Source organism: Arachis duranensis, chromosome 5 (genome assembly GCF_000817695.3).
Source record: "Arachis duranensis cultivar V14167 chromosome 5, aradu.V14167.gnm2.J7QH, whole genome shotgun sequence".
Lineage (NCBI taxonomy): Eukaryota > Viridiplantae > Streptophyta > Magnoliopsida > Fabales > Fabaceae > Arachis > Arachis duranensis.
In genome coordinates, this window is record NC_029776.3 from 53700956 (window position 1) to 53725166 (window position 24211).

The 24211-nt window shown below is 35.6% G+C and overlaps 1 protein-coding gene and 1 long non-coding RNA gene across 2 annotated transcripts; both read left to right on the forward strand.

Moving 5' to 3' along the window:
• The first annotated feature begins 6869 nt into the window (after window positions 1-6869).
• Window positions 6870-11394, forward strand: LOC107489519 (ninja-family protein AFP3). The gene is made up of 2 exons (XM_016110278.3): window positions 6870-8218; window positions 10823-11394. The coding sequence occupies exons 1-2, from the start codon at window positions 7411-7413 to the stop codon at window positions 11233-11235; spliced, it is 1221 nt and encodes a 406-aa protein (XP_015965764.1). The 5' UTR covers window positions 6870-7410; the 3' UTR covers window positions 11236-11394.
• A 1118-nt stretch (window positions 11395-12512) lies between these two features.
• LOC107489520 (uncharacterized) lies at window positions 12513-14613 on the forward strand. Its single transcript, XR_008009372.1, has 2 exons — window positions 12513-12963; window positions 14384-14613. It is a non-coding gene; the product is annotated as an uncharacterized LOC107489520 (long non-coding RNA).
• Window positions 14614-24211: the final 9598 nt, after the last annotated feature.

A 24211-nucleotide genomic window follows, 5' to 3' on the forward strand; every position in this document is an offset into this window, starting at 1 on the left:
CTAGTCAAGTTTGATCACAACGAGGACAGAGAGAAGGTCCTGTTAGGAGGTCCATGGTTGATATTAGGCCACTACATCGCGGTTAAGCCGTGGTCGTCAGATTTTAGACCATGTGAAGACTCTTTTGGGGATACGATGATCTGGGTAAGAATTGCTGGATTAAGCATATGGTACTATCATGAGAGAGCTATGATGCGAATTGCTTCTGCTATTGGTAAACCCATAAAGATTGATTTAGTGACTAAATCGGCAGAAAGAGACAAATTTGCTCGTGCCTGCGTTCAAGTGAATCTTGGATTACCGGTTGTTCGGAAGATTATTGTTGATGGCTATGAATATGATGTGGAGTTCGAATGCATGCAGTTGTTATGTGAGAAGTGCAACTGTTTCGGCCATACCGCAGTCACATGCAAGGGAGAGGCAGTAGATGTTAAGTCTGGGGATGAGACTCACAGTGACGGGGCGGTGAGGAAGGCAACGGATCTGAGTGGCCAACACTTAGGAAACCAAATGGAGAAAGATTTTGAATTTGGTAACAATCCCAATTTGTCTGCGTCAGTTACGGATTATGTGGAAAAAGATGAGGTTACATTGCATGGCAAGGAGGCTAAAAATAGGCACGTGATGGAGGAGGAAGGGTGGACTAAAGTAATAGCTGAGGGAAAAGAAAAATTGGTCTTTTCAAATGTAGCCCAAAATGGTTCATTGGAAAAGAAGCACTTGGTTTCTACAAAGAAGATTGGTCTAAGTTCAGGTAAAGGCCCAGTTATAAAGAAAGAAGAGAAGGCTTTGATGGGCCATGGGGCAAGTATTGGGTCTTCCAAGTACAGGAAGCACCATGCTCCAATGCTTGGCAAAGGAAAAAATCAGGGTGCCAATCTCATACCCGCTGTAGCGACCTTCACTCCTATAATCAAGAACGGCCATAAGAGGCTGAGACCGGCATCTCTCCAAAGCTCGCCGGTGTCGCTGAGCAATGATGGCGGAGTGGGTCAGCAGCAACGGATTTCACCTTCTATGTCACCTAATGCGATGGGGAGTGCTCCAGAACAAGTGTTGGGAATGGAGAAGCAGGACCCTCAAAAAAATCCTGGCGGCCCGTCTACTTCTTCATAAAGGTCCTCGCCTGAGGTTGGTGCCTTTTTTGATAATTTAGTTTTATGGATAATATAGATATCAATTTTCTTTCCTGGAATATTAAAGGGGCTTCTAACAAATTGGCCCGAGTTCACTGCAAAGAGTTAGTTAGCAAATATCATCCAACTTTTTTTATTATTCTGGAAACTCATGTACCCTTTGAGCGTTTGAAATATTTCTGGAGCAAGCTTGGTTATCGGGATGTTGGTGTTGTAGAGGCAAGTGGTCATAGTGGAGGAATTTGGATTTTATGATCTAATCCTTCAATATCAGTGAGAGTTTTAGATACAGTTGATCAGTGTATTAGCCTTGAGATTCAGATGGGTGCTTTTTCTAGTTTTTGTAGTGTTGTGTATGCTAATCCTCATGTTCATCGGCATATGAGGTTGTAGAATAATTTGATCAGGGTCTCTAATATGATTCAAGGCCCTTGGATTGTGCTAGGTGATTTTAATGATATTCTGATGCAGAACAAGGTGAGAGGAGGTTCCTTTTATAATGCAAGATCGGAGAAGTTTGCTGAAACCTTGGCTGAATGTAATTTGTTTGATATGGGGGATATTGGGAGAAATTTTACTTGGTTTTAAAAGGTGAAAGGTGGGCTGCATGTAGCAAAAAAATTGGATAGAGCGGTGATCAATCAAGAGTGGCGTCTTTTATTCCCGAAGGCATATAATGAGGTGTTAGCGCGTCTTCATTCTGATCATTGCCCCTTGCTCATTAGATGCAAGAAGGAGGGGACTGCTAAGAAAGGTAACCGTCCTTTTCGATTCCAGGCTGCTTGGTTAACCCACCCCCTCTTTCGGGATGTTGTTCATACAGCTTGGAGTAAAGGAGCCCCAGATGTTATTAAGAGTTTGCTTGAAGTCCAAAAGGATGCGCTTAATTTCAATAAAGAGATTTTTGGAAATGTGTTTGTTAAAAAGAGGGAGCTTGAAAGACAACTAAATGATATTCAAGTGTCTCTGGAAAGATGGGAAGACCCGAAGCAGCGGATTAAAGAGCAAGGTTTGCATGAGGAGCTGAACTCTATCCTCCTCCAAGAAGAGCTAATGTGGTACCAAAAATCTAGAGAAAAGTGGATTAGATGTGGAGACCGAAATACTAAATTTTTTCATCTTCAAACGATAATCAGGTGAAAAAGGAACAAGATTCATGGATTGTTTCTTGAAGATGGCACTTGGTCTTCTGAGGCGACGGTTTTGGAATCGGAAACAAACTCTTTCTTTCAAAAACTTTTCTCTACAAGGGAGGCAGTTAATTTGGATGCCATGGGGAAATTCCCTTGTTCTTCTCTTAGTAGAGAGGCCTGCCAAAAGCTTGTTGAACCAATAGCTCTCGAAGAGGTGAAAAGAGTTGTGTTCGGCATGAATTCTTTCAAGGCTCCGGGTCCAGATGGATTTCAAGCTCTCTTTTATAAAGAATTTTGGGAATCTCTTAGCAGTGATGTGTGGGGCTTAGTGAAGAAAGCCTTTGCAGGTGAGAACATCAGTGCGGCTGTGTTTGATACATTCATTGTTTTGATTCCCAAAGTTGAAGCTCCGTCTTACCTGAAAGATTTTCGTCCTATTAGTTTATGTAATGTGATTTACAAAATTATTACAAAAGTCCTTGTTAATAGGTTTCGTCCTTTCCTTTCTGAGATCATTGGACCGCTTCAGGGTGGCTTTATTCCAGAGAGAGGAACAACGGAGAATATAATAATTGCGCAAGAAATAATGCATTTCATGAGAAAAACCAAGTCGAAGAAGGGTTCTATGGCATTTAAGATTGATCTTGAAAAAGCCTATGACAGAGTAGACTGGAGATTCATTGAAACTTCCTTGATCAAATTTGGTTTTCCTGTGGCTACTATTAATCTTATCATGACTTGTGTGACTTCGTCCTCTTTGTCTATTCTGTGGAATGGTAATAGGCTTCAAAGCTTTAAACCCATGAGGGGGCTGAGACAGGGGGATCCCATGTCCCCTTACCTTTTTGTGCTCTGTATGGAGAATCTTTCTTGTCTTATATCGCATAAAGTCTCTCAAGGATCCTGGATCCCCGTATCTGTTTCTAGACATGGTCCAAAAATCTCTCACTTGATGTTTGCTGATGATCTCTTACTATTCTGTAAAGCAACAAAAACTCAGGTGACAGAGGTTATGAAGACAATGGATATGTTTACTCAAGCGTCGGGACTGAAGGTGAATATCCATAAATCTAAGGCTCAATGTTCCAAGAATGTTTCAGTGAGAAGAAAAGAGGTGCTTTCAGGGATCTCTAGTATCCGATTTTGTCAAGATCTGGGAAGATATTTGGGAGTTAATATTGGTCATGATAGAGCTTCTAGGAAGATGGCGTAGGAGGTCATTGACAAGATACAGAGAAAACTTGCTAGTTGGAAAGGGTGCTTACTTAACAAGGTAGGCAGACTTTGTCTTGTGAATGCGGTGATGGCTTCTATTTCGGTTTACAATATGCAAGTTTCCCTTCTTCCGAAGTATGCGTGCGACAAGATTGATTCTTTGATGCGTCAGTTCTTATGGAAAGGTCAAGCGAATGGGAGAGGGTTGCCGTTGGTCAAGTGGGACATTGCTATAACTTCTAAGAAGGCAGGTGGCTTGGGTGTTAGAGATACTCTCTGTGCGAACATGGCTCTACTTGGCAAGTTGGTTTGGGATTGTTTGAATAATAAGAACAAGTTGTGGGTGCAGGTTCTAACTCACAAATACCTCCAGAACTCCAAGGATTTGGGCAGCAGTCATTGTCACAATGCCTCAACTACTTGGAAGAATATTCTAAAGGCTTATGATATCTTAAAAGAAGGATTTCGATGGAATGTGGGAAATATGCAACAATCGATTTGGTATGATGAGTGGAGTCCTCTTGGAAACTTTGTGAGCTTACGTCTTATGTTCACATATCTAAAACAAATTTTTCTCTTGCTGATTTGTGGAGCAATGGTACTTGGGAGGGGGATAAGCTTATAACGCCAATTTCTCATGAGGTCAAACAGTTTCTTCACAGTCTTGGGCCTCCTTTAATGTCAATTTCTTCACAGTCTTGGACCTCCTTTAATGTCAGAATCGGAGCCCGGATGGATTTGGTGGCCCGCATCACTAAAAGCCTATAGCTCTCGAGAAGGTTATCATTGGCTCCTGACAAAGAAAGTGAATTCGATCGAAAATAGCAACTGTGGGTGGATTTGGCGCCTTAATTTGCCAGAGAAGATAAAGATGATGATGTGGTTGGGTCTACAAAATGCGCTTCCGACAAATGCCTTCCGGTTCAAGCGTCATTTAACTGATTCGGACAGATGTTCGAGATGCAATGCAGATCTGGAAACAATGGAGCATTGTCTTAGGGATTGTGAGAAATCAAGATGCATTTGGCAAATGTTGGATCCTTTGCTTATTGATTCATTTGAAGGTACTCCCTTGGAATTTTGGATTCGGAAGGTCATGCCGGGCAATGAGGCAATTGCAGGGGTGGGTCTTTGGTGGGTGTGGAGGCATCGTTGCAATGATATTTTCAATAATGGAGATCAGTGGTCAAACTATAAGGTTGTTGCTATGGCTCGGATTACTACTAATGATTTAAGAAAGTCTGCCAGTACCAAGTGTATAACTTTCAAGGATCGAAGGAGGTGGAAACCTCCAACAGGTGACACTTTTAAAGTTAATTGTGATGCGAGTCTATTTTCTGATGGAAACCTAGCAGGAATTGGTTGTGTTATTAGAGATTCTAATGGGCGTTGGATTTCGGGTTGTTCTAGTAGCTATCCTCCAGGGCCTATCGTCAGATGTGAGCTTTTTGCTGTTTGGAGGGGTTTGATTTTATCTTGGGGTTATGGCTTGAGAGATATTGTGTGCGAAACAGATTCTCTTGACATTTTGCACATTTTAAAAAATCTAACAAATGGGCTAAATTGTGATGTAGTTGATATTCTTCAGAAGATACATGAGTTTCTATCAAGACCTTGGGTTGTGGATTTTGAATAGATTACCCGTGATGCTAACGCTGTGGCAGATTGACTGGCGAGATATACGGTCAAGACCAATCCAATGTTATTTGGTCGGAACCTTGTGATGAGCTTCAGTATCTTATGCTTGTTGATTTAGAATAATCTCTTTTTTTTATTTGCTTCTTTTTGTTTAGTCACAAAAAAAAAGGACAAAAGTTTCTTTTATCATTTATCATCCTATACGGGAATGAAAAAATATTTTGGATACAAAACACATAAATTTGTTAAGAAAAATTTAGAAATTTTACAATAATAAATATAGAATTTGTTTTAGGATAAAATACAATTTTGTGAAGAGAAAAAGTATAAAAAAAATACAATTTTTTATGTTATATAACTAAAATTTTTATGTATTTTAGTGATTTTTTGTAGTTTTTTATTCGACTAAAAAATTGCATAACTCAAAAAAATTTATGTTTTTCGAAATTAAAATTTTTGTACTGTATAATTAAAATATTTATGTTTTTTATTTGTTATTTAACTAAAAATTTTATACCATTTAAAATAATTTGTGTTATATAATTAAAATTTTTTATTTTTAATTAAAATTTGTGTGTTTTTCGACAAAATTTCTTTCTTTTAAACCACCCTTCTTTTTTATTTTTTTAAATAAAAAGAGGTGAAAAAATATAAATAAAGAAAAAGAAAAAATAAAAATATGAAATAACAATAAAAGAAGGATAATTGCACCGTAAGTCCGTAATAAAATTAAAAAAAATGTGTCGCAGTAGACAAAAAAATTGACCGAAATAAGTGAACTTAATTAGAAAAATCTTGGTGGTCAAATATAAATGAAATTATTTCTAATAGCATAAAATGAAATATTAAATAAGAGAAATGCTAAGTGTGCACATATTTTTTAAACTAAGTTTTTAACTTCAGTTTTTTTTTTTTCTACACAAGTGGGGCACTTGTTTTCCTCTTTTTCTTTCTTATTTTTTTTGTTTTTTTTATATTATTATCATTATTTTTTGTTTGTACACTTTTTTCTTTAACATCATTATTACTGTGGTTCTCATTACAGTCATAGTCACATATCACTCTATTATTATTATTATTTTAATTTTTTCTTTTTTTATTTTTTTTTTGTTATCATCTTTTTTTATTTTTATCATTATTATTTTTATAATATTATTTTTTTATAAATATTCAAAAAATTAAAATATAAAATTTTATATATTATATACAAAAATTTATATATTATACTAATAAAATACATACAATTTATAAATTTTAGTGGAAAGAAACACAAAATAAAAAAGTCACAAAACAAAATTACAAAATAAATATGCTTAAAATGTAATGTATGTAAACGAAAAAAAACTTAAAATTTATTCTGTTAACCACTTTTTTGGTTTAATTAGTAACACACTCAAGAAAATCAAAATAAACCTGCAATCCATGAAGGTTAGTTGCAAGCCACGCGTCCACTTATCTGTTCTCGTACTTTTAACTGACACGTGGTAAGTTGATTCTGCCTCTCAGTTTGTCCCGACACGTGTTCCTACAGCGACAAGTTGCTGACAGCGACCTCAATTGCTAAAGCACAAACATTTTGCAGTGAAAAACCGTGTCAGTCACAACACGTGTCACCAGCACACCCTCCCAGGATAGCCACGTGGCTCACCATCCACACACTGCTTGTCACATCCTAGGGGCATTCTCGTCATCCCATAAATATTATTCCTCCAACTTCTCTTTTTCCTCTCAATTCTTCTCTTCTTCCCTTGCTTCCTTTTGATTCCTTTCAACTCTTGGGTGTCTTTCCCTTTCAATTTTTTTTTTCACAATTTTAGTCTCATTCCTCTGTACTGATAAACGAAGAAGAGAGGTGGGAAAATGAAAAATTAGCAACCTTTAATATTTTTTTGCTTCTTATATTTTATTAGGGCTTCTTCGAAATTGTGAATATAGAAATTCATTGATTGATTTCAAAATATCTTCCTTTTTTTTTCAAGAAAAAAAAAAGTTGCGATCCGGGAAGGTGGTGCTTTTTTTGTTGTGTCACTGTTGTTATTTCTGCATTATTGGATGAGGCAGAATGATTTCCTTCAGGTATTTTGCTCATTCGAATCATCATCATAATCGTCACCATCACCTTCATCATCACCATTCATTGATTTACCATCAACGCCACCGTAGCCACCACGAATCTTCTTCTATGCACACGAGCGGTGGAACTAGAGAAAGTAGCTAGCTCTGGCTTTTTCTTAGCGTTTTGTTGTTTTCCTTTCTTTCTTCTTCCTTGTGTATGGTACCAGACATTGATGTTGAATCATCGTCACTTTCATCCTCATCCATATCATCATCATCAGATGGAGAATTACCCAAGAGATCTACTTCAGAGATTCGTCGACGTGTCAACTAGTGCTGGTAGCACTAGTGAAGATATCACACAAACACTACAAGAACAACAGCATCATCAGCAAGCTAAAGAGTATGTAGAAGAAAAAGAAGCAGAAGATGCTGATGAAGAAGTTGAGCTGAACCTAGGTCTCTCTTTAGGGGGTAGATTCGGCGTTGACAAGGACGCAAAGAAGAAGCTCACGCGCTCTTCTTCAATAGTTGGTACAATGCCTCTTTTCCGGGAAGACCGGCCGATGGAGCCGCCGCATGTGGCAGCGTATCCAGCGGCGCTGATGAGGACATCATCACTGCCCACGGAGACTGAGGAGGAGTGGAGGAAGAGGAAGGAATTGCAGACTTTGCGGCGGATGGAGGCCAAGAGGAGGAGATCCGAGAAGCAGAGAGTTGCGCGGACAGAGAAGGAATCCGGTGGTGGTGCCGGAGCCGGAATCGGTAGTGGTTTGGAAGAATTGGAGGGTGGTGCAGGTGCAAGTGCAACATCAATGGGCTTGAATAGATTCGGTTCTTCAAATTTGGCGGTACAACCTTTTGGGGTGCCAAATTGGGGTGCAAGGCAAGTGGTTCTTGGTGATGTTTTGGGAAAAGGGAAAATTGGTGATAGTGGCGGCTTTCAGGGTTTGTTTGCACAACCTTCTTCTCAATGTTCTGCAGAATCTCAAGGGGGAAGTTCCTCATCAGTGTCTGAAATGGAGAGCAAGCCTTTTCTAGGTATAAACAGCAATAACAAAGTTTATAATGTTTCTTATTTGTTTTGTTTTGATCATTTTTTTGCCATACAATGAGCATCGACTTTGGTTGGGTGAAATTGGTTGACTTAAGTGTTTGTTTGGTGGTGTGGATGTAATGATGTTTGATCCTTTTTGAGTTTTTCTGTGTGTTTTGTATTATGGTGATGGTGGTGGGAATGGAATTTATTTAACTACACAATGATTGGTTATGACACATTCGTCTGTTCTTTTAGTTCTGATATTCTTTCCCTTTTTGTTACCTTTTTTTTTAAATAAAAACACACACATGTATGTATATGTATCAACGGTATGTGTCTGGTTTTTGTGAATAGGTTGATAACAAGGTGCTGATGGAGGGAATAAAGCGCACAAAAGATGTGATTCTCTTGCCAATTTGTTACCATACTTTCTATGCTGAATTTTTGAACAATAACTTAAGTGGATATGACTGATATAGAATCATTATTCTTGGTTAGCTACTTGCAAGTGGACAAAAAATTTAGTGAAGATTCGAGAGTGATCCTTTGAGCACCATATTGATTTGATTTCAGCATAATTAAAGTTGCTCGACTTGGGAAACTCCTTAATTTTAGTTCTCCGTATGCATGTTGTGTTTCTGAAATTGGAATGGTTATACAGTTAATGCAATCCGAGTTTGTCTCTTGTCGTCTATAGACATAATAGACTTTAAACCACAGCACAATGAAACTTATTGATTTGTGTATCTCAAACTGTGATATTGAGGTTTTCATTTTCTTGTCTCTTGCATGGTAGAAGTTACTTAGGTTTTTCTTTCGCACATGATTGATGCATCTACATAGAAGCTTTGCATTAGACTGAATCATTGCATCCGAAGTAGGAAAGTAGATGTTGCCTTTGTTGATGATAACTCTTAGATTTACTAGGGACTTAGGCTTGAATAGTCACCATTGTTTTCAAGTATGCATTCATACAAATTAATGGCTTCTCCACTTAAGGTTGATAGATAAATCATCCAAGTGATTGGTCAAATTTCATGGGCCTTGGAGTTAATTTGTACAGCTTCCTTTATCGGTGCTGACCTGAGAAGCTGAAGATTAAGCACATGAAATAGCATCAGATAGTAGAGAAAGGTTTATTCAAGTATACATTTCTGTCACGAGCTTTGTGGCATCAATGTGTTTGATAAACATAGTTTTGTGTGTGATATATAATTGGTATTTTTTTTTTCTCCTGTAGTATTTTGCATGTCTTGTTAGTTAGGGATGCATACTGTTTGATTTCCCATGTGCTAAACTAAATGCTGTTTTAATGTTTTATTTGTTGAAAGTTGAAAAATACATGAGTGATGTTATAATAGAGATTGAAATGTTGCTATGTAATATTATTGAACTTCAATGTGTCAAATCTTAAAACAAGAAGAGTTTTGATGACCTTGGTATTATCTGTTTCTTGCCTTGTAAAAGACCTATTCTGCCGATATACTATTTCTGCTGCATGGTTTGTGTTGTTGAAGCTCACTAATTTTGCAAGGCACTAATATATTGAATAGCCATTCTCATTTGCAACGATGTCCTTTACTTTCTCCCAAAATTTTCCCTGCTTGATTTTTCCTGCTTTTTGTTTGGCTACATCAACATGGGAATGGGGAGCCAACTACCAGGTCAGGTGGACTAGTAACCAAACAAAACCATTATGGTTACACAATGCCTTAACTGTTGAACAAAATATTGTGGTCATTCCATGATGTTTTATATTATTCTTTTGGAAACTTGGTATCATATAGTATTATTACTGCTGTGGCAACAATAGTATACTTTGGCAGAATTAATTCAGTTTTTTTCTAAATCAAATCAGATTAAAATATTGTGGTAGTGTCGTCTTAGGTTTTAGGTCTTTAAAGCGTTCCATCACAACCGGTATTCATAACTTGTTAATGTATCTTCTATCATTTTAAGTTAATGCTAAATATTTCTCAAGACATTTATTTTTTTGAGAATTTTCTGAATCCCAATAAAGAGGAGAAACTAATCTGTATGGCTTAAAGGATAACATGAAGTTTTCTATATGTTGGTACAATTTGGATCTTGATGGGTTTTATTCTCAAATAAGTTTAGCTGCGTAGATGTGGTTGAGGTGGAGAAAACAGTTTTCTATCTGAAGATAATATGAATTTTCTATCTGTAGTTGTGTAGATAACGATTTGGATCTTGGTTAGGTTATGTTCTGAGATAGTTTAGTTGGGTAGATGTAGTTGAGTTGCTGCAGTCAAGTTTGGACATTCACGGAGTGCTGTAGGTTCTGTTGCAACTTCCATCATGTTGTGCTTGGAACGTGAAAGCTGATTTTTGTATCAGATGTTTCTTCCTTCCCATCTTTGTTGAGAAATTGTACTGTACTATCATCATTATGCTGTTGCTAGGACATTGTTATGGACTACATATGGATTTTTTTTGTCTTCCATTTTGTATTAGCTGTCGGTTTTTATTTTTTATTTTTATGATTGTGTTTTGTATTTACTTTTGCATTTTTTACATAATACCTATACCAAAATTTCGAGAAGGAAGACTGTCCTGTTTTATTTCATATATTTTTTTCTCTGCAGGACCGAGCAGTTGTGGTGAAGCTAGAAGCCCTGCTAGTAATCAGTCCTTACAGGAACGAAGAAGCAGTCAGGATGCTGTTGGGGGTTCAGGGGCGAAGACAAACGAGAATGTGAGCAGAAGTTCCAGAGCTGAGATGGATAATCCATCTAAGAAACCGAACAAGGCGAGAGAAATTGGGACAAATTCAATGGAAGACATGCCTTGTGTATTTACAAAAGGGGATGGCCCTAATGGAAAAAGGATAGAGGGTATCTTGTACAAATACGGTAAAGGAGAGGAAGTGAGGATAATGTGTGTGTGCCATGGAGATTTTCTCTCCCCAGCAGAGTTTGTTAAGCATGCTGGTGGTGGTGATGTTGCTCACCCACTAAGGCACATTGTTGTAAACCCTTCTGCTGCTCCTTTTTTGTGATTGGAGTGTCCCTTTTTCAACAGTTTAGGCTTGTAACATAGATTACATTGGAGAGACGAGTAATGTTTACTTTGTTCCATAGTCGGTGTCTCCATTCTTGGGCTATTAAATGCAACAATGGTATATTTATATAGATGCCATTTTGTACCGGAAAGGAAAGTTAGATTCTCCATTTTCATATCTTTTATTTGTTGATTACCATGTTTCCAAGTGTACAAGTGCATATGCAATTCTTAAGGATAATAATTGATAATTGTCTGTTACTGTTAGGTTGCTTTGAATACAGATAATCTTTTTTAACCTGTGGAATTTATTATGCCATTGAAAAAATGAATGATAGACAACTTCTGTGGAATTTATTATGCTATTGAAAATAATGAATGATAGGCAACTTCGATCGATCTTATTAGGAAAATTTTACTTCATTGTAATATTTTTTCTCGCCACCTTAGTGAATTCATGCGTATATAATAATATATAGACCTAATATAGTCATCTTAGAAGAGACTAGTAGGTCTATTAATAGATTTGGCTTTGATTATAGTATCACCGTGATTGTTGATGCGGATTTTCGCAAATTACTGTATTCAAGTGTACCGAAGGAAATGGATTCTCTCCAGTTTTTTTATGGATCCTCTCCAGTTTTTTTAACACTCGACAAAATACAGTCTAATCTCTCACCTTTGATTTTAATAGTGGGACTAGAAATAAATAAGAGAGAGAGAGTGGTGAATGGTTAGATTAAACACTGCACATCATCCAGTTTTTTATTCACTGGAGAGGATCCACTCCCGTGTACCGAATCACTACGAGAATGAATTATTATTTTTACGAGAATTAACGGACTAAGTAAATAATAATTATAATAATAATTAATTGATTAATCTAGTTAAACAATTAGAATTTTAGAATTCCTTAGCATAAAATAGTGAATAAAAGGCAAACAGTAAATAGTTGAAAGAGTAATATAGTTAAAAGAATTAAGATTTTAAAAATGTTAAATTTTAAAAAAAATATAATCATACAAGATGTATTTATATTAAATTATTAATAATTAAATTTCAATTTATTAGTAATTTAATTTCTTTTAAAATATGTATAATTGGGAAAATATTAAAGTATTTTTAAAAATATTTAGATGGAAATAACAGAATTTTTATTATCATATTTTCTCTGAAATTAAAATACCACTAATTTAATTTCTATCTTTAATTTCAATAGAAATAGGATGTGTATAACAAACTAAAAAGATTAAATTATCCATATTCAACAAATCCTAATCTCCTCTTTCACTTTTTCCTCTTTCGCATTTAAGATTGAAAAAAACCCTAGTAGAGCATATTCTCTGCCTCTTCTTCAAATTCATGGAGGATCTACCAGCGTCGGTGTCATCTCGCTGTCGATTTGAGTTTGCACCGTCACCGCGAACCTCATTCTAGAAGGAAGATTCACCTCGGTTCACCGCTACTGCATTTTTGCCGCTATCCCCGTGACTCTGTTCGGATCCTTCATGTCGTGTGATCGCGTCTGACCTCTCTCCTCCATCTGAGCTTGGCTTCTCGCGCATTTCTCGCCTCCGCATCTACTCGAGCTGTGCTTCCTGCTCGTGTCGTCATCGCGCCTTCCTCACCTGTCTCCCTCCTCGCATCTCAGCAATAACCACCAGAGAGAGTTTAATTTGTCTTCTACGATCTTGTTCATCTTTTTTCAAGCACAAGATTTCTTCAGGTAAGGATTTGGGTCGATCTTGTTCATCTTTTTCAAGCACAAGATTTCTTCAGGTAAGGATTTGGGTTAAGGATACTGAATATTTATGTATCCATGATTGCTTGTCATCTTAGAAATTTAGGTATTCATCTATGTTTCTCTCTAATATTTTTTTTTTTAAACTATTAGTGTTGTAATTGTCTTTCTCCTATAATATGTGGTTTGACATTGTTTATGTTTAAATTTTATTTTTTATTTGTTATTTATCTATTATTTGGCTGAACTCTATTTGTGCTGTGACTTATTTGGTGAATGTTGGAAATGGTGAATGCTTTTTGTAGAGTTACTTGCAAATATATGTTGATGACTTTTATTGACAACAATGAAATATATGACATATGATGTAGTTTATGTTAGTATTTGATTTATTCATTACTATGTTAGTGAAATTTGATTTGTTTATGACATATTTGACTGTTTACTTTGTGTAATGTTGTCCAACTTGCCATTTTTAAAAGCTTATTGAAAGAAGTTCTATCAAAAAAGATGTTGTACTTGATTGCATTTATACATAATGAATTAAGATGAAGATTTGCTAAGAGAGAATGTTTATTATGTATTGATTATAGTTGCCATATATGATTATAGTTTAGGTAAAAAGAAACTAAGAGCATTAAAATAGAACACATACGGGCAAGCATGCATGCATTTATTTTAGGAGCAATGCTAGGGGGCCAGCAACTTTTGTGATTGGTAGCCAGCAAATAACCATCAATGATGATTTAATGGTGCGAGATTGGTGTGAGATTTCATCAAATGATTCACATTTTTCTGCTGGTTACATGCTGGCCAAAATTCAACAAAACTGCTGGCCCCTAGACTTTTCCTTATTTTAGAACTTCACAGGCATATGCATTCTTTTTTTTTTCTTTCCAAGGTGATATTAATTTGTATGAAGTTCTATTCTAGTACTTGTTGTCTTTTTTTATTGCATTCTGTGTTTATCAAGCACACAAATATATTAAAGTTTCATTTTAGTCCTTCAAGCTTTATGAATTAGTCACTTGAGTCCCTAATATTCAAACATTAACTTTACTCCCTGAAGTTGGAAAATATGAGTCATATTAGTGGTTTCGCCTCAGTAAACACACTACTAAAGTATATTCCAAAGTAATTTTAGTGGTTAATCACCATGCTACTTACTGCATTCTTAGTTTAGTGTAGTAATTTCTTTGTAAATGACTTATTGATTTGATCATATCTTATTGTTGCCATGTTCTGCAACAGATTATAATTTAGATATAAAATATGCTTTTTCCAAAGTATTTATTAGTTATTAATCTATAAATAAAAATTGTTGAATATACCTTGTTACCTGTTTATTAATCTGCTTATGAAAATCATCTTATTTGTGTTATTTTCTATTTATTAATCTGTAAAGAATGGAAGAGAATTTTGGGCCTAATTCAAAGAAAATTAAGCAACAATGGACACCACACGAAGATACAAAACTAATTGAATGTTTGGTGGAGCTTGCAACTACTTCTTGAAAGTGTGACAATGGCATATTCAAATCTGGTTATGGAAAATATTTGAAAAAAATTCTCCATGAAAAGATCCTTAGATGTGCTCTTAAGGTACAATTTTTTTACATAATACTTATCTTTTTCATTTGTAATTGTATAGTTATGTTATAATTGTATAGTTTGTTAATTAGATGTTCTAATTCTATTTATTAGGCAAATCATTTATAGTTTGGTAATTTACAATAATAGAAGAATGCCTTCTTGGATGAATTGTGGTGCCATTGTATCAAAATTCGTTTTTATTGAATTTAGTCTTAGTAGTAATAACTCTAAATTGTTATGCTATATTTAGGTTAATCCACACATTGCATTAAGGGTAAAATTGCTAAAGAGATAATATTTTGCAATAGTTGAGATGATGGGTGTAAACTCTGGTTAATTAATAAATAATTAACTAATAAATTAATTATATAGTTTGAGAAAGCAAAAATATTTAGGATACACATTAAAATACTAATTTTAAAGGTTTTGTCCTGAAATTAGGCCAAACGCACCAAAAATCAACCTTGGGTCATGCTTGGGCCCAAGGCCCACACACTAATACCCCATGCGCTAAAACACTTCAGCCACAATATTCCTAAGTGAAAGAGAAAGAGAGAAAAGCTGATGAGGGGGGAGGAAGAACAAATGCACGCTAAATTTATCATAACTTTCGATCCATATTTTTGATTAACTGACGAGTTGTTTGGGCCACGCGTTTGTCTCGGAATTCTCTTTAAATCTATCCAAACAAAGTGGTCAGAAGTGCAAAATTTCTCACCCAGTTCTTCCTTATCTTCACTTTCACGTTTTTGTTTTGGGTATTGAGAATTTTTGGGATTTTGATGTTTTAGGAGAACTCTAGTATGCGTTATTACTGGATTTTATCCATATGATCAATGGGTAAAGGTGAGAAATTGATGCGTTGACATTTTATACTCTTTTTTTGTTCGTTTTCTAGTTGTTTTTTTATATTTTATTAAGTTTTATTATATTTTAGTAGAAAAATTTTCTTTGGATGCTACTTTGAGTTGTTTTGGTGTTTTTATGATTTTACGTGAAATTCTGGCGAATTTGGTAAAGTTTTGTGCAAAAGCAAACGAAAAAAGTAGATGTTATCAACCCTGACCTCCTTGTATTCCAACGAGCATAATTTGAGCTACAGAGGTTTAATTGATGCGGTTCTAATGGTGTTGGAAAGCCAATTTCTAGAGCTTTTCAATGATATATAATAGTCTATACTTTTCTTCTGAAATCACTGCCAAATCTGACACTAAATGCCGAGCCTGACGTTTAGCGCCCAAAGAGAAAAAATACCAGAACTCCCCTTCTTGGCGCAAAAAGCCTGAAAAAATGCCAGGAAGGGGCCAAATACGGGTCAAACTCAACCAATGGAGCAATTTTAGTGGGATTTAGCTTTTAATAGCTATCTTTTATAATATTTTAGCTATTTTTAATTACAAATAAAATCTTTTAGGTCCAGACTTTATTATTTTAATTTCGTTTCAAATTAAGTTAGTATTTAAAAGGAAAAGATCACTTGTATTCAGGATTTCTTTCTTCTGCAATTTTCAGAAACCTGTTTACTTTGTAAGTTATGAGCAATTAAGAAACCTCCTGGTTAAGGTTAGAAGCTTTGTTTATTTCTATGGATTAGAACTATTATTCTTCTATTTTAATTAATATTTTGATTCAAGTCTAAGGATTGTTTCCATTCTTAATCTTATGAATTGGGTGGAACGAGAGTATGACCCCTTTTTCTACTTGAGTTTTTGTGATTCTCGAGAGAATTATCTTGCTTGAATCATAATTTGAAAACAAATTCCTCCTAAATTGCTAATTACATGAACTAATTGGGATACGTGACATAAAATCCTCTTAGTTTTGAGTAATTAGAGTTTTTGTGGTGTTAAACTAGTTTTCTGAATTTAACCCTTTAATCGGAATTGAATGACCACGAGAGTGGCGTTTGATGAGAATTAGAGGAGATTAAATCACTAAGAGATTAAGGTTTAATAACTTATGGTTTGCCATAAAATGAATCATTCATTGTTAAAATAGTTGGTAAGACATTTTAATCCAAAAAAAGTAAACATCTCCGAAACCTTAACTTTTAAAAGCGTGGCCCATGATTAAATCAAGAAAGCTTGGCGCTCCATTTCTCTACATAGCACCACAAATGACCAAAAGCGCTCTCAGACAAGAGCGCTACGCTCTTCAACCAAGAGCGCCTGCGATAAACAGAGTGGGAAAATTCAGCTAGCGACGCGTATGCGTGGGCAACGTGTACGCGTTGGTGTAACATTTCCGAAGAAGCGCGCGAGCGCATGGATGGAGCGGAAGCGTGGATGTGTCATTTTGCAATCCACGCGTACGCGTGGGTGACGCATACGCGTGGGAGGAGCGCTCTTGGCGCGAGCACTACGTTCTCAAAGTGAGCGCTGCAAGGGACGCATACGCATCTATGGGCCAAAATGCAAGGGACGCACACGTGTGGGAGACGCGTACGCGTCGGTGAACGAGCGCTACGTTATCTTTAAAAACGCTACGCTCTCTTGGAAGCAAGCCCTTTGGCCCAATTTACATCACTCCAAGTTCATTTAAATTTCAAGCAAGCAAGCCCATTCATATCACTCAATCAAGGCCACAAGAAACATCTAGATTTGATTTTCATATGATTGTAATTTGCTTTTAATTTCATTTCAATTTGTTATTTAGGAAAGCCTATAAAAAGGCATCAATTCCAATTCATTAAGGAGGTTTGGCTCGGAGGCTGGAAAGCAGTAAGAGTAGGAGTAGGGTAGAAGGCTCTGGTAGAGAGCTCTCTTGGAGGATTAGAAACTCCAGAGAGCTCATCTTAGAATTTTAGTTTGATACACTTTATCTCTCTGCACTTTTAACATTTCAATTGTATTAAATTTAGTTTGGTTGATGAAATTCTATTTTCCTGCACATCTTCTCTTCTGCAATTTTTCTTTCTGAAATTTTGCACCTGCTTTACTTTCATGCAATTTACATTTTCTGCATCTTAGAGCGATGATCCATTAACTCCACTCATTAGGGGAGGAGCTCTATTATAATTCACATGATTGAGTGAACTTCTTCTTCTTCTCAATTCATTTGAGTAGCTATTGGATATCCTCTGTTTTGGTTGAGACTTATTCACTCCGGAAGGGGGTTTGAATCTGTGAATGCTTGTGTGAGCCTCGAAAGGAGAATCATGGACATTATAATTGGGGCTCTATCCTTCACAACTCTCTTGATCAACACCATTCGGGAGGAATTGACATCTTGAGAGATTGTGTGGCTTATGGATGAGAGACATGCACTTAATCTCTTCTCATGACAATTAGATCAAAGAATTGGCAAGATTGATTGTGATTAGAGAGATTTGGATTGCTAAGGAATTGGAATCCAATCAATTTCAATCTGCCATAAATCTACTCATATGATTGAGAAAGGAGTTGAGACCCATTTGATTCATTATGGATTATGATATCTCCAATCCCTAATGAATCTTGTTCTTTGTTATTTCTCATTCTAATTGCTTTGAGTTTCATTTAATATTCTGCCATCTCAAGTTAAGAGTCTTTGGTTCAGGGAAGTTTGTATAGGTTGTGAGTTTTGGAAGGGATTTTGTGTTGAGACATATTCAAGTGATGAAGAATTTTCAAATGAAAAACTGGGAGGTGAGGTTGGGCAATTTTGCATAAATGAGTTGAAGGTTTGATCAAGTGATTATGGCTCTTGATCAATGGAGTATGAAACATTGAGTGCTCTCTGACTTTGATCTTTCCACCCATAACTTGAGTAATTGTGGGATTCATCAAAGTATGGATCATCTTGTGGCGCTGGAGAGCAATCTTGCATGAATGTATTGAAAGTACAATCAAGTGATGATGTCTCTTGATGAGCAAAATATAGATCATTAAAATATCTTTGGTTTTGACACTCCCAACCACAGCATGAATAGTTGTCATAACAATATGAGTCATTTTGTGGCTCTGGGAGGTACTCCATTTCACTTAATTGTTCACACTCTTGTTGATATTTCCAGACACCACGAGAATAATGACATGAATCATTTTGTGATGGTGGACAATATCCCATGAAAGCGTCTTGATCATTTTGTGGCTCTGGAGCATATTCCCACTGGGTGGATTGCCCATAATCTGTCATTTCTTGGTGATATTCCCAGCCACCATTGGAATAGTCATTTTGTGATGGTGGGCAATATCCCATGAAATTTGTTTGATCAAAAGATGAGGTGAACTCTATTTAAATTTTTGTAAAACACAATCACCAAAGAAAATTGAATTTCCTCATGTCACATAGGAGAATTTTTTAGTGAGGGAATAACACAAACACCTTAGTGTCAAGAGAAAATAGAAAACTAAAAGAACTTAAAAGAACAAAAACAAGAAAAATGCTTAATCTAGATTTATCACCCACTTAATCATTGTTGATCTTAATCAATCCCCTAGATGATGACTTAGGAAGGGATATCTCCAATGGTTTTGCAAGTGTCATTCCCTTATACTCTTCTTTGATGACTTCCACCTCTTGAAAACTTCTTTCAACTTCTCCTTGCTTGTTAACTTCTTCCAATGCCTCCTCATCATCAAACAAATCAAATTTAGGAGGTTGTGTGAAGTCTACTTCAATATCGACTTCACACCCAATGGAAGAGTCTTCAACAAGGCCACCAATGTAACTTGGTAAAGAGTTGTCTTCAACGACTTTAGTTTCATACCCGACGGGAGAGGATTCCATTATAGATAGGAATTCATTGATGATTGAATCCATCTCTTGATCAACCTCTTCAAGATTTTCAACCTTGATATGCCTTGGAGGTTGTTAAGACTCCCATAATGTTTTCGCATCTCCTAAATCTTCAACCACTTCTTCATTTTCTTCAACAATCATAGGTTCCTCCAATTTCTCCAATACAAAATCTAACTTCTCATTCTCCACTGGATTTTTCAATCTCTCCTTCATGCTATGCTCTTCTTTTGATCATTCACATGTGACCATGGAAGTGCTTTAAATGTATGAGTATAAAGAGGTCAAAGTGTGTACTACCTTGGTCAAGATAGTCACAAATTCTAATGCATTCCTTTGCATATCCTCTTATCCTTGAAGTAGCAAAGTGAAAGAGTCATCTATTGGGACTTGGGGTGGATAGAAGGGTTCATTATTTTCGAGAAAGGGTTCATAATAGGAAGGTGGTTCCTCTTGGTAAGGGTATGGAGATGGTGAGTATTGAGGTGGTTCTTGGGGGTAATTGTGTTGGAATGTAGGTGGTTCTATAGGTTTTCGCTCATAATGGTCACAAGGATAAGGTAGGGGTGATTGGTTATATAATGGATATTGATCATAGGAAGGTATTTGGTAAAAAGGGGCTTGTGAGTATGGTTGAGGGTCATGTTGAGGATGAAGTTCATAGGTATAGTATGGTGGGTGTTGATTGTCACGAAGAGGTTGACCATAACTATTGCCTTTGTGTGCATCTTGGAATGGATCTTGCTCATAGTACATTGGAGGGGGTTGTTGCCAAGAGGATTGATCATATGCGTGTGGCTCCTCCCACCTTTGATGATCCCATCCTTAATGCATATCTTCATTGTAATCTCCACTTCCTACAACATAATTATAGCCAAACTAATAGGCAAAAGGATGAGAATTCATAGTGAAAAGAGAAAATAAAGACAAAAGCTAACAAGAAATAATGAAACAAAGTCTTAAAACTAGCAAAAACTAACAAGGAATCCAAAAATCAAGCTATTCACAATATTAACATATGTACAATAACCAATAACAAGGTGCACCATTGCAATTTCCCGACAACGGCGCCATTTTGACGACTGGAGATTTGTTGTGTCGATAAAGAATTTCACAATTGAAATCTCGTTGCAGGTATAGTTCTAAACCAATAAACAATTCCTCAATAAATTTTTTTTTTGTCACAAGTACAAGCCCTAATAAAAATAAACCAAAGTATTTAAACCTCGGGTCGTCTCTCAAGGAATTGCAGGGAAGTATGCCCAATTATTGGTTATGGGTTGTATATTTTGGGATTTTGAATAAGGGGCAAGAAAAGTAAATGGCAAAAAAAAGTAAATGAAACTCAAATGATAAAAAGGTCTTGGCAAGGGTTGATGGTTAAAGATCTCTATCCTTGTTACTAACCACAATATGATAATTGCAAGGATCAATCCCATTAAGTCATCCTTTAACAAGTGAAGGAAAGTCAAATGAGTTTCATCAATCCTAGTCCATAAAGTCCTAACCCTTCCACTAATTGACTTAGTGAGAGCTAGAGTCAATGGATCCTAATTATCAATCACTTGGACATTAGTAACTCAAGGGTTCCTAAGTTACCATTCCAAGCTAAGAACACGAAAATCTACTCTAACATCCTTCCAAGCATTTTATCAAACACTTGGAAGGCATAAATGGAAAGCATAATAAATGGCAAGGAAAGATAAAATCTAACAACTACCAATTTGCAAGGAAATAACAATAACAAAGCAATTAAACAATAAAGGAACATAAAATATGAATTTGCATTAAAGGAAGTTGAAATTGACAAGAGTGTTCATAACATGAAAATACCCAAAATGAGAAATTAACAAGAGAAGAAAGGAAAATCAAGGCACTACAACAAGGAATCGTAAAGAGAACAAGATGAAAACATGAAATTAAACCTAGATCTAAGAAAGATTAACCTAATCCTAACCTAATTCTAGAGAGAAGAGGGAGCTTCTCTCTCTAGAAAACTAACTAAAGGCTCATCATAACTACACTAAGTGCTCCCCCCTTGTCCAATCTTCAATTCTACATGAAATAGTCTCTGGAATCCATTGGAATTGGGCCTGGGAAGCTCAGAAATCGCCCCCAGCGTTTTCACGTTAATGAAGTCAAGTGCGAGCATCGACGCGTACGCCTGGGTCACGCGTACGCGTTGCTTGACATTTTACCATCCATGCGTGCGCGTAGTGCACGCATACGCGTCGCCAAGCGACTTCACATCCACGCGTGCATGTCTGTTGTGCGTACGCGTCGATGAGTGCTCTCCAAATCCTTGTTTTTCCATGAGTTCTCCACTTTGCATGCTTTTATCTTCATTCCTTTGATCCATTCCTAACCTTTTTCAATTTGAATTCACTAACAAACACATCAAGGCATCTAGTGGAACCAAAAGTGAATTAAAACTAGCAAGTTAAAGGTCTAAAAAACATGTTTTTTACAATTAAGCACAATTCAAGGGAGAGTTACAAAATCATGCTATTTCATTGAATAAATGTGAGAAAAGTTGACAAAATCCTCTAAATTCAATACAAGATAAACACTAAAAAAAGGCTTTTTCAATATTAATACCATAAAATGTAAATTTATCAATCATCAACGAATGAAACGGTGTTTACTCTTTTAGAAAAACCTTAACAAAACACGATTTACTCTTCTAGAAAAATCTTAGTAGAGCTAACTAATTCTGTAGTATATTACATGTTTTTTTTTGTTTTGCTAACAACTACAAGTATCACTATTTTAACAAAATATAGAGTTTAATAAAGTTCTCATATTTATTATCAAAAACACATAAAAGTTAATTTTAGAACTCCACTAGAGAGATAATGAGGAATCTTGACAATATATACAATAAACTTTGAATTTGGCCCAAATACATATAAAAAATAAAAAATAATACACAAATTACCTAAATAAAAAAACCCACTCAATTATTCTAAAAAAATAACCATCTCAAACTTTAATTTATTAAAACATTTCACTCCAATACCCTCTTCTCTCCCAACCGACTGACACCCCCACATTCATCAATAATCATCCTATTTCACCGTTACTGTTTGACTTGCCACACGTCACCACCGGCATCGCTCACCCATAGTGAAAATAATCATTCACGCTAGGATAAAAATAATCATTCACATACCTAATAAATTGAACATCCAACATATTTTAATTATATATAACTAAACCCAATCCAATAAAAATAATCATCGACATAACAATTAAAATAACCATCTACATACTTGCTAAAATAACCATCCTATAATATGCTCAGACTATGGTCATTTAAGTATCCCAAAATCCAAATATCCTCCGTATAATGATAACGAAAGAAGCATACCAGAGGTAAATTACCCAAGGCAATCAAACCCATTAAGAATCATGATGGTAGTCCATTTTACCCACCAAATTATGAAACCGTTCTCCAAATGATCAGTTTTATGTACGTGCTTGTTTTTTTGTCTCCGTGGCGTCGGTTTGTCTTCCTTCCTTTCATTGAGGACGTCATTATTAGAGAATCATTAGAATCAATTTATATAATTATTAGAATCAATTTAGATCAATTAGTATCGTCTATATTTATATAGTATATCTGTACATTAATTGTAGGATTCTATGTCTTTATTACTTTGATTCATTTAGCACCTATAAATACCCCTTGTATATTGTATCTTTCAACATACTCAATAATACACTTTTCAAATTCCTCTCTCAATCTCTTGTTTCTAACAGTCATCAAAGTTATTTTGATCGTAATAAACTTACATGCGCCTCAATGCATGTACTTCAAAAGCGGTAAAAGAGATAAGAAAGACAAAGAAGAAGCACAAATGAAATGGTCAATTGTTGGATGCACTAATGGAACGTGTATGGAAAGAGAGAGATGGTGGTGGTTGAAAGCGACCTCGACGTTGGCTTCCGACATGAGAGAGAGAGAGAGACGAGCTTGAAATAATGAATGTGCGACGGGGAGATAGGACTTGCCATCCGCGATGATGGCTGCTGAGAGAGTGGCGTAAAAACAACGACAGGGAGCAAGACATGTCGGGCTAACCGACGGAGATAAAGGCGGTGTCGGTGGGAGGCTGCGGCGGCGTCGGTATGGCCGGGAGGAGTGCAGCGGCGTGATGTGAGGATTAGGAAAATGACGGTGAATTTTAGACGTGTATGGAAGGTTATTGTGAGACTAAGAATAATTGTGTACATGAGTTTAAATGCTAATCCTAATTTTTAAAATTTTAAAATTTAAAATTAAATAATTAATGATCTGATTTTTAATTTTAATTTTATATTTCTTTTTTAATTTTATTGTACACATTGTATACTAAAATTATTGTCTCCCCATATTTTTTTAATTTTTATCTATAAAAGTTTTATGCTTTCAAAAAGCTAACAAATTTGCTTAAAGCCAAATAATAATAGTCGTAATAATAATTCATCATAATATAGATACCCAAGGGCTCCTATTGTATTTCATCAACCTAAAATTCTTCACACCCTATACCATTATTGCATTGACTAATGAAAAATCCGACACCTTTCCATTTGCATAGATGTGGTTGAAGTCCCACTAATTTAGGCTAATCTGCACTTTCATTGTTATTCTTAGGGTGTTAGTTAAATTTTTTTTTTTCTATTATATTGGATACAGTTATCTTGACCATATCCATTTTTTCCAATTTATTTTGTGCGTAAAAAATTTGCAACCGCGTCATTTTCTAAGCATAAAAAAATAATATTACATATTTAAATTTTTTTATGAATTAAAATTCAACTAAATTAAATAATAAAATTTAAAATTATACTAATCATAATTAATTTTTATTATATTAAATTAATTTAATTAAATTTAATTAATGAAAAAACTTAAATATATAATATTATTTATATAA

What these genes read in the sequence shown, in the direction of transcription:
- LOC107489519 (XM_016110278.3), top strand. Translation starts at nt 7,411, where the DNA reads ATGTTGAATCATCGTCACTTTCATCCTCATCCATATCATCATCATCAG. An exon ending in GGAGAGCAAGCCTTTTCTAG is followed by an intron (nt 8,219 to 10,822) that starts GTATAAACAGCA and finishes TTTTCTCTGCAG; the next exon opens with GACCGAGCAGTTGTGGTGAA.